The sequence below is a fragment of the Haliotis cracherodii genome, unplaced genomic scaffold (genome assembly GCF_022045235.1).
Source record: "Haliotis cracherodii isolate W230 unplaced genomic scaffold, xgHalCrac1.p SCAF_17, whole genome shotgun sequence".
Lineage (NCBI taxonomy): Eukaryota > Metazoa > Mollusca > Gastropoda > Lepetellida > Haliotidae > Haliotis > Haliotis cracherodii.
In genome coordinates, this window is record NW_027266272.1 from 22,666,101 (window position 1) to 22,678,061 (window position 11,961).

Below are 11,961 nucleotides of genomic sequence, written 5' to 3' on the forward strand. Positions count from 1 at the left end.
ATACCTTCATCCAGACAGACTGGTGGGCTGTAAGCAGCAGAGATAGCCGGACAGCCTCAGAAGCCAGACCCAAGTGCTGGTTAATCCTGCACTCACCAACATAATAGCTGTAGGAGAGGCCTGTTTGCTTTATTTGTTTGTTGTTTTACGCTGCACTTAGCAATGTTCCAGCTGTAAGACGGAGGTCTGTAAATAATCGAGTCTGGACCAGACAATCCAGTGATTGATATCATGAGCATTGATCCACGCAATTGGGATCGATGACATTCATCAAGCAAGTCAGCGAGCCTGACCACCAGCCTATGTCGCCTCTTCCAAGCATCGTTGCCTTTTACAGCAAGCACCTATTCTACCCCGGATCTTCATAGGTGGACAGTGGCCTGCAACTAATCCGAACACACAAGCCAGGGATTGATATACTAATCCAATGACCGATTGGGTGTTCGTGAACTTCTTTTGAGGAAATATGTATGGATCAACTTCTCAAGCACTCCTTGATGAATCTAGTCCAAGAGCCTGACCACCATGTCAAGTACCGTATTCGACGTAATAAGCGCCCCGCTCTAATAAGCGCCCACGAACAATCCTAATTAGCACCCCTTCCGATTGATCAATGTACACAAGACTTATTTATTCCTGTATAATACGCACTCATGTGTTATATACACACTTAATTATGGACAATTAAATTCTGGAAAAATATATCTGTCGTACATAAATATTTCAGGCTGTCAGCATATAGTATAATCCACAGAATTTTTCTTTTAACTTGTTTCTTTCACTAAAATTATACTCAAATAAGAGCCCGCTATTTCTAATTTTGAGAGCGCCCTGGGCGCTTATTACGTCGAATACGGTAGTTCACCTCATACGACCAGGATACATTGCTGAGGACCAGCTCTAGCCTTGAATACCCATGCTGGTTGATGTGTTGGTTTGGTTGGTTGGTTTGTTGTTTTACGCCTCTCTCAGCAATATTCCAGCTATATGATGGCAGTCTGTAAATAATCGAATCTGGATCAGACAGTCCAGTGATTGATATCATGAGCATCGATCTAAGCCATTGGGATCGATGACATGCATCAACCAAGTCAGCCGTTGTGAATAATCTTGGTACAAATAATGAGGGTTGCATAGGTATTGAAATGCAAATGAAACTATAAAACAAGAACACATATGATGTATTTTTTTTACTTTATTTTCCCCCAGTGTACAATTAGAACCTCAGCTTTTGGAAAAACCATCTGTTCTTGCCTGTCTTGTATCTGAAACAGAGAGAACAATAAAACAAATAGTCAAAACATTGCTTACTCTTCTAGAATATCAGCTACTGACAAGTGTGGCGCAAGCTGAGGTTAAATGGAGTTTAACTTTGCATTCTAGATTATTGCACTTATATCATATTGTGACATGCATGCACATGTGTGTGTGGCTGCTTGTACTAGTCCGTACTAACTCCACTTCACAGTGCTCGCCCAGAGATACAATGCTGCAGTTTAACATGGAACCCCACTCACAGCAACACTTTGTGGAAAGCTGCCTGCTTGATATTACTTATAGCAGGCTAGAAAACAAAATATTGGTTAACATTGGTTTTGGATGTCAAGTCGTTTTTGACTTCATTTGGTAGTATTTTGATCATGAGTCAGTCATGAACAGTCAAAATGTGCAAGTAAGCCGGACAGTGTTCGGCCTAAGCAGTGTCAGGTGCACAGCTTCCCTAAGGAAGACTATACGGACCCCAAGCCGACCAGTCCTTGATTTATCCCCTTACTGCCAGCACCAGGCAGAATCCCAGCAAGTACCGGGTACCATCTTTTAAAATGACACAGCCAGGGATAAAACCACCGACCTTCTGCTCTCAAAGTTAGATATCCTCCAATCATCTGTTTGTGTTACATTAACCACAAGTCCTACATAATGCATCCATACACAAAACGATAAAAAACACAACTAATCAGTACACCTTGGAACGTGGGCCACCGACCTACTACTCTCAAAGTTAAATGTGCTCCAATCATCTGTTTGTGTTACATTAACCACAAGTCCTACATAATGCATCCATACACAAAACGATAAAAAACACAACTAATCAGTACACCTTGGAACGTGGGCCACCGACCTACTACTCTCAAAGTTAAATGTGCTCCAATCATCTGTTTGTGTTACATTAACCACAAGTCCTACATAATGCATCCATACACAAAACGATAAAAAACACAACTAATCAGTACACCTTGGAACGTGGGCCAATGGAGTAAAAAGATCCTTATCAGTTGATAACAGGGAACAAACTCATGTCAACCAGTAAGGCAATGTATGTACATGTCCAACGGTCAGGGCAGTTTGTTTCAGCAGATCCAGAGAATACCTATTCTTTTGTCTAGGCTGTCGACATCCAAATTTATTTATTTGTTTGTTTGTTTGTTCTTTAACACCGCACTCAGCAATATTCCAGCTATGTGACGGCGGTCTGTCAATAATCGAGTCTGGACCAGACAATCCAGTGATTGATATCATGAGCATCGATCCACAAAATTGGGATATGATGACATGCATCAACCAAGTCAGCGAGCCTGACCACCCGATCCCGTTAGTCGCCTCTTACGACAAGCATAATCGCTTTCTACGGCAAGAATGGGATGCTGAAGACCTATTCTACCCCAGATCTTCACTGGTTCCAAATTTGTTAAAGTGGTTCTCATAGCCATACTCAATTTCAGCAGGAGCAGGTGGGCAGAGGTTTTCTTGTCTAAGATAGGTGCAAAACCTAATCACAGTTGATTGTTATTATGCCATAAAAGAGCGAATTGGGTAGAACACTGCTTTGAAAAGTGGCTCAATTACGGCATGTCAGCTTGATGTTTCAGGAAAGCCCGAAGTGATGCAGGTCTAAGCCGTTTACGGCTTTGGTGCAATCCATGAGCACAGGTATGGTGAGCACGACAACCCTAGGGGACATAATTGGGTCGAACAAGAATTTTGAACCCACAATTGTATGTTTTGAACACAATGAACCATGGCACATTTCGCTGCCCCGCTACCTGTTCCCCCTGTCAATTTACATATGCATTATCAGATATCAGAGCATGAAAGATGAAAACACAGAGCCAAGGCATTGTAGCTCACCTGGATAAAATGTCAACAACTTTAGCCACATAACAAAAGGCGCGGTCATTCAAATAGCTTCAGTATTAACAGTGAGGGCTACAAACTAACATCTAACTTGAAAAAAAATTGTCCAAACATTTTGAGTCCCTCAGTCTGAACATCAGGGACAAAGTTAACAAAGCCAAATATGCATTTTGAGAGAACTTAAAATCAATGTCAAGAAAATGTACATATGTGTTAAAGCCTGTATAAAACCAAACGAGGACCTAAACCTCAATGTATTTTTGTACACAAATGAGTTACTGCCATAAGAATGAAGTTTCAGCCTTGAAGAGCTCAAAACTCAAATCATGATCAATGTTTGAAATATCGCAAAAATACTGAACATAATGTTGAGCCCCACCAACTTAACTACAAATGCACAACATATCTTTGTTATTTTCAAACAAAAATGACTGCACAAAGGCCACAAATATGAACACATGCAGGTGTCAAAACCTGTAGGACCAACCCTGTGAAGTTTCAACTTCATTGGTCCAGTTGTTTCAAACAGGTGAGCTGATAAGCAGGGGGCTTTAAAGATGGGGGAAGAACAAACTAGCTAGAGTTACTTCCCTTCTCAACTCCTTGGCCTTCTTTCTGCCCAGAATCTCGGGTATTTAAAAACGTGATGCCACATGACTATGTTCAGGTTCATAGTAGGCTCAAATGCTTAGCGGAAGTCATCTTCCCGAGGCAAGCATGTCTACTAGCCTATATCAAAGCCTAGTTTCTACTCTTGCCGCACCAAGGCCACTTTTCTTGACTCGACCCTGGTGCCATCTCGCGTAGATCACGAGTTGTGCCCCTTGTAATGAAAGCGTGATATCTTATCAGATAGCTGTTATCTCGCATGGCTTCACAAATACGGCGACTACCATAGGCCACGACCTAGTCGATCAGATAACAAAATCATTTGTGATTTCATAACTGATACAAAAACACAGGCAATTGTTTTTTAATGAAAAAGATCTGCCAACAAAGACAGGCAGGGGTGAATCACTTTCTTAAGAATGTGTACCAGTCATGGATGTTGATTTCGTGAAACGTTCTCTGATTGGACCATCTATATGTATGATAGTCCAATCATATTTAGCACAGGAAAATAGGCTTGATGTGGCAAAGGTGGAAACAGGACTGATAAAAAAGCTAGTGGACGCTCTTGCCTCGGGAAGATGAGTGAGTGAGTTGTGTTTAACTCTGCTTTTAACAGTATTCCAGTGATATTGCGGTGTGTCAGCTTAATGAGGGAGGAAAGCTCGAAGTGATGCAGGTCTCGGACAGGTGAAACCCACGAACACGGGTATTGTGCTGACAAACCTAAAAACATAATGGGGCGAACCGGGATTCAAACCCACAATCATAGGTTTCCAATGTGCCCAAGGGTCGCAACTCTGCACAGCAAATCACAGCACCTTAGACAACTGGGCCACCCGTGTCCCCGTGTCCCCCCCTCCCCCCCCCCTGGGAAGATGAGCGGAAGTGTGTAGAACGATATTGATGTTTGGAAGTTTATATGTCTTCAACATTTACTGGTCTCACCTTTCTTCAAATTTTGCTTTCACCTCTCGTCTTGCTTTCCTTTTGAGTCCAGGGTCCCTGAAAGCATCCTTATTTACAAGTGACTTTTCCAGGTTCACATCAACGGAATACCTGAAATAGAAGGGAGTAAATTTTATTCAAGTTAACGTTACACACATCTCTTTGAATAATGGTGTGATGCAAACATATAGAAGCAGTATCCTCATAATTCAGATCTCTGTTGTTCTTGCTAACGCTAATCAAAGATCGGAGGACATCCCATTATGAGTCAAGGCAGAACCACCTCACCATGACCAACCAGAGTGCTGTATATCAGGAGAGAGACAGTTGGACATTTTTTTCGGATCATGCAACCTCTAAAACATTAACACAGAGTTTTTCCAAACAACAGTTTAGGGATATACGACCGATTCTGTGGAAATTATCGTCGGTTTCTCGCTTCACGGCTTGTCAGCTTAATGTGGGAGGAAAGCCTGAAGTGATGCAGGTCTTAGACGTTTACCACTTCGGTGAAACCCACAAGTACGGGTATGGTGCTGACAAACCTAGAAACATAATCGTGGGCGAACTGTTTGAACGGAAGAGAATTTCCATATTTTGCAAAGCAAAGTCATGGAATGGAAGTCCCCAGTTTAAAATTAATGACAAAGCTTGAGAAAGTGAGTGAGTGAGTATGATTTTACGCCGCTTTTAGCAATATTCCAGCAATATCACGACGGGGGACACCAGAAATGGGCTTCACACATTGTACCCATGTCGGGAATCGAAACCGGGTCTTCGGCGTGATGAGCGAACGCTTTAACCACTAGGCTACCCGACTGCCCCAAGCTTGAGAAAGACATTTTCGGATTGGCTGATGTTGACTTTTGTTTGTCGTTTCATTTCTTCGTCATTTTGTTGGTTGGTCAAAGTTCACAAAAGGTCGTTGTGATGTGACCTGTATTGGGATGTCCTAATACAGACCTGACCTGATTCTAAAGAGATTGCATATGGAAGCAAGATCTACTAATGGCAGCAATGTACAACTGTGATCTGTGTACAACTGTGATTTGTTTGTAAATTGTAGGACATAAAAAAATGTGTATTACACATGAAGCAGATACTTCAGAAATGTGGAATAAAAACCAAGGACATATATTGTGTCACACCTGAAACCTGAAGCTGCCTTTCCTTGAATATATCTGACACGCACTTGAAACATTACTTGTCCCCGACTCTGTAATTTGGGAAGGTGACCCAACACTGAACAAATTGTACGTGCAACTGTGATTTAATATTGATAAGTCAGGGGTACTGTACCTAACTAACCCGCATCTCATTTCAGACTAGTGGTATATTTAACATAGCTAGATTTGAGAAGGATAGTCCCTCTGGACTAACAGACAAGTGGCCAGTTGTCTATCACTGATATTGCATAGCAATGTAGCCTCACAATGCCATTTCACGCAAAAACGGCACAAATTAAGTACCTTATGTTTGTGCATCTGTTTACAGGGCCATATTACCGCTCTATGAGAGTGGTCTGTAAATAATCAAGTCTGGACCATAAAATCTTGTGATTGACATGAGCATCAATTTACGCCGTTAGGATACAATAACTCACAATCAGCCAGGTCATCATGCCTGACCACCCGTTCTGTTTAGTTACTTTTTACAACCTATGCTCTTACCCAGAATTCCCACAGGTCGACCATGATACATATCGTATCATGAGTGAGTGAGTATGGTTTTACGCCGCTTTTAGCAATATTCCAGCAATATTGAGGCGGGGGACACCAGAAATGGGCTATCGTATCATGACTCATGTGAGGTGGAATAGGGCAACAACTACCACCATTTATTCACGTCTAGTGGTATGACACGAGCTGGGGTTCAAACCACCGACCAACTCTCCAAATAGGCACTCTATCCACTACACCACACAGGCAGTTCTCAAAGTAATGTGACAGGTACCGATATTGGAAGAAAGAATATCATGGACACAACCAGTAATTCCGAAGCTAAATTACGCAGCTTTTGACAGCGAAAGACTACTTAACTGTACTGAGGACAAGTTGGTTGGTTTCTTGTTTTACGCCGCACTCAGCAATATTCCAGCTAAATGACGGCGGTCTGTAAATAATCGAGTCTGGACCAGAAAATCCAGTGATTGATGTCATGAGCATCGATCCACGCAATTAGGATCGATGACATGGTTCAACCAAGTCAGCGAGCCTGACCACCCGATCCCCTTAGTCGCCTTGTACAACAAGCATAGTCGCCTTGTACAACAAGCATAGTCGCCTTGTACAACAAGCATAGTCACCTTTAACAGCAAGCGTGGGTTGCTGAAGACCTATTGTACCCCGGATCTTCACGGGTCACTGAGGACAAGTAAAAACCCAATGATGGTAGTCCTCATTGACAAGCAGTATTTCATATTTCTGAACAAGTCCTAAATAATTCAGTTCTATTACTTCTAACCCAAAGAACTGACAGAAAATATAAAAGCAGCAAACATTTCTCTCGATCAAGAAGGACTGGCAACTCCGGAATTAAGGTTTTCTAAGGCTGTTCACCTGGTTGGCATAAGGTGATTATAGTTGTAGACCTTGATGAAGGACTTTATCTTGGACCTCTGCTTTAGTTTCTTCTTGCCCATAGACTTGGTGACTTTGCGGGGGTAACGGTCTACACCGGCCACCAGGGCGTGGCTGTAGGGCTTGTCCTGTGTTCCTTCATCATAGTTCTGTGCAGACAAACATGTTTCCTTCAAACTATGGCAGTGTAATTTAGTGTCAAACAATGATTGTTGGTTTGGTTAGTTTGTTGTTTAACGCCACACTCAGCAATATTACAGCTATATGACAGTGGTCTGTAAATAATCGAGTCTGGACCAGACAATCCAGTGATTGATATCATGAGCATCGATCCACGCAATTAGGATCGATGACATGCATCAACCAAGTCAGCGAGCCTGACCACCTGACCCCGTTCGTCGCCTCATACGCCAAGCATAGTCGCCTGTCACGGCATGCATGTGTTGCTGAAGATCTATTCTACAAACAATGATTGTAACTGTATTACATTGTTTCTGTTTAGATTTAGTAGAAGTTCAAATAACAGAAAAAAGCTCCCAATCTGCATGAATAATTTCTGAATTCCTCCGAATTTATGAAAATAAGAACATAAAAACAATGTCACGATTTTTCACAATTTGCCTGCCAAGGGCACTTAGTTCGTAAGATAAATCCCTGATGTTGATGAGTCAATAAGAAAACAAACTTCATGGAAAACTTGTTTTATTGCAATGCAACATTTCGAAGTAGATTCTTATACCGTCCTCAAGGTGGAGTGATTATTTGGTTCACAGGTGACGAGAGTTTTCCTAAACCACTTATCAAAAAGTAGTGCATGATGCAAAATAGAGTCTATGAATAAAACAATCATATTTTCAGTCCACCTTACATTCCAAAATTTTGCAACATTTTGGCCTTTTATTTGACCGTGCCCCACTCAAAACACAGTGCGAAAAAAATGCTTGATCTGGAACAAATACTGTTGATGTTGCCTGCTGGGATGGGAATTTTATTGTTAATCAATAGATATAGATATGTACGCATACCAAAACTTCCAATGATTTCAGTACTTACCTTTACTATGACTGCTTTACGTCCAGCAAATCTGCCCCCAAGAATAAGGACAACTTTGCCTGATTTCATGAACTTGCCCATGGCTGCAAGGACAAATATATCATAAATATATTATCATCTACCAAATGGACGAAACAAACATTCAAAACAAGGCAAAGGAACAGTTTTTCAAACTGTGTCAAAGCAGAATTTCTGAAATATTCCAGGAATAAAGTTGACTGTACCAATAACTTTGAATTCTGTGAAGCTATGAACAAATATGCATATTTCTGTCCGTGAAAAAAAGTTTGAGGTGATTTCTTTCTTTCAAACAGTGAGAAATGGAACTTTCCTTTTGACTTGCTGTACCAGTTACCACCATGGTTTAAACAGCATGTGCCATGTGATCATGTGCACCACTTCACTCATATAAATAACATTTTTTTATTATTTCTGGTATGGCACTCAAATATTTAATTCACTAAAATTAATGACAAATGTTCTTATCAATGTCATCTGCTAACTGAGTAAACCAATATTCCCCAAATTTAATACTATGGATTTTGTGATACAAACATTACAGGTTATGCAATTTGGAAAAATTACCTAAATAAGGTTTAAAGAATTGTGTTTTGGACATATGGTAAGCAACAGTGTCTGAAATAACTGCTTGCCATGGGTGGTAACTATTCTGTCGGGCTGCATTAATGTTTCCTCCACCTGCCCGACTGTCTGGCAGATAATATTAAAACTACCGTATTCGACATAAGCGCCCAGGGCACTCTCAAAATTAGAAATAGGGGGCTCTTATTAGAATGTCATTTTGGTGAAATACAACAGGGTTAAAAGATCGTAAATTTTGTGGTTTATGCTATCAGCCTGAAATGTTTACGACAGATATATTTTTCCACAATCTAATTTTCCACAATTAAGGATGCATATAACACACGTATTATACACGAATAATTAAGTCTTGTGTACATTGATCAATCGGTAGGGGTGCTTATCATGCTTATTGGGATTGTTCACTAGCCAATATATTAGCAAATATCGCCTTGCTCGCTTATTAGAGCGGGGCGCTTATTATGTCGAATACGGTATTTATGTATTCAGTTTTATGATAACTCATCCAAGATTCTCAAGTGATCGTTTACATTATTTTAACTGAATCAAGACACGATCTGTCTCTTACCTTTTGCAATTTTTTAATATTTATAATGTCTGAAAGTGGGCAGGTAATTCATGGAACACCTTCCAGACTGTTTGTCGGGTTTTTAAATTATTGCAATCACTTGTAAATAATGATTTAATTTGCATCTTTATGTTGTTGGATTTTTGATTTCACAAGGAATTCAGGTGACACCGCCGGAGTGTCTTTTCTAAAGTTGTATTTGAGTAATGTGCTTACATAGTGTTTTCTTTTTAATATTTCCTGACTGGTGTCAGTGGTGTTTATCATTTCCGGATAAACATTTCTCTCTTCTAATGAAAATGAGAAAAAGTAAAACAAGATGACATCTCATGCCCGCTACAACAGGGGGTGGGGCAATAACTGGTTCTCGGTGATAACTGGTCACAAGCCAGTATAGGACGAGGATTTTGTGTCTGGTTCTAATCCCACAATTGCGTAGATCAACACACATGATGTCATTCACTGGATTGTCATGTCCAGATTGCCAGCATATTGCTGGAATATTGCTTAGTGCGGCGTTCAACAATAAACCAACTGTTCTAATCCAACAATATTACTGACAAAGATCAAAATTGAAGACAGAACTGTGCTGCAGCTGATAATTTATATACCCACTTCGTGGAAAGAACAAACATTAAAATGAACAGACAGTAATACTCATTGTCATATTGTCTTTTGATTACCAAACATCTTACTTCGTTCCCTTGATTATAGAAAATTACCAAATATGTTAATCTGACGAAGCAGGTACCTACATTTTACGCTGAAGATGAAAAAGCAGCATAGATCACCACTAATTAAACCAAACAATATTTACCGTTGGATATTCTCACGGAATCAACGAAATCTCTTCGACTTGATGTACAGTTTCCAAGTAAATGTTACCACATAAACACCAAATGATCAACATGGGACGGACATTATCACAGACCCAATAGTTCATTCATACAAACTGTTTCATACAACAGACATACTTGTCATAACTGCTTCCACAAAACCCCAAATATTTATACTTTTTAACGCGATGTGGCGAATCGACAACTTAAAGTCAAAACATATACAATAGACACTAAGATCTACAACATGAAATCCTGTCACGTTTACTTAATGTCTGTAGAGTCTATTTCATTTCACTATGTTGCATTTAAACGCTTATGGGAGTGTAAAATATTGGACATAAACTAAACATAGGTGTCTCAGAAAAAGATGTCATTCATTAAAAGTCATTTATCAATGAATTGTATTGCAGATTGAAACCGATTTGTGCTCGGCATTTGCAGAAAACTTGCCTGCGATGGGACGTAAACGGAAAAGAGGCTAAGCGGAAGTTGGAATTAGGGAATATTGCTTTCCACACAACTGGTTGACATTTAATTTGTTATATACCAGACTTACAGCGGATGAATAACCAAGACGACGGTTAATGAATTACAGATTGCCAAAAAGTATCACAATTGTCTTATCATCACTATATTTTAGACCCCACTTCTTAATAAAGAGAAGCAAACCGTGTGTACTACTCGAAGCATAATAGTATAAGAAAGGTTATGTGAATATGTTCCCGAAATACACGTTAGGTTGTTTCAAACAATACGCAGCGTTAGTAATTGGCAGCAGCCTATAGTCCTTGCCTAGCTGCCCAATAGTAAAAGTATCATAAGGACAAGTAGACATTTACCCTTTTTAAGGTTTTTGCTATATGTTATCATTGTAAGGACTAGTGGACTGTTAGTTTCTAACGCTAATATATGTTTATTAAGCATTTCGAATCAAAGTTATGCAAATAGGGCTGGGATGGGTTACTCGGGTACTCGGGTCGGGTGGGCCATGAGTAGGACAGGGTAATCCACATGTATGAGACGTTGGTAGGGTGAGTTGTATCTATTGGTATGAGACGTTGGTGGGGTGGATTGTATCTATTGGTATTAGACGTTGGTGGGGTGGGTTGTATCTATTGGTATGAGACGTTGGTGGGGTGGTTTGTATCTATTAGTATGAGACGTTGGTAGAGTAGATTTTATCTATTGGTATTAGACGTTGGTAAGGTGGGTTGTATCTACTGGTATGAGACGTTGGTAAGGTAGATTGTATCTATTGGTATGAGACGTTGGTAGAGTAGATTTTATCTATTGGTATGAGACGTTGGTAAGGTGGGTTGTATCTACTGGTATGAGACGTTGGTAAGGTGGATTGTATCTATTGGTATGAGACGTTGGTGGGGTGGTTTGTATCTATTGGTATGAGACGTTGGTAGAGTAGATTTTATCTATTGGTATTAGACGTTGGTAAGGTGGGTTGTATCTACTGGTATGAGACGTTGGTAGAGTGGTTTGTATCTATTGGTATGAGACGTTGGTAGAGTAGATTTTATCTATTGGTATGAGACGTTGGTAAGGTGGGTTGTATCTACTGGTATGAGACGTTGGTAAGGTGGATTGTATCTATTGGTATGAGACGTTGGTAGAG

The 11,961-nt window shown here is 40.3% G+C and overlaps 1 protein-coding gene across 1 annotated transcript; it reads right to left on the reverse strand.

Moving 5' to 3' along the window:
- Nucleotides 1-1,175: 1,175 nt before the first annotated feature.
- LOC139464963 (large ribosomal subunit protein eL27) lies at nt 1,176-10,811 on the reverse strand. The gene is made up of 5 exons (XM_071246595.1): nt 10,785-10,811; nt 8,325-8,407; nt 7,251-7,420; nt 4,693-4,803; nt 1,176-1,265 (listed from the first exon to the last, which is right to left on the reverse strand). The coding sequence occupies exons 2-5, from the start codon at nt 8,403-8,405 to the stop codon at nt 1,217-1,219; spliced, it is 411 nt and encodes a 136-aa protein (XP_071102696.1). The 5' UTR covers nt 8,406-8,407; nt 10,785-10,811; the 3' UTR covers nt 1,176-1,216.
- Nucleotides 10,812-11,961: the final 1,150 nt, after the last annotated feature.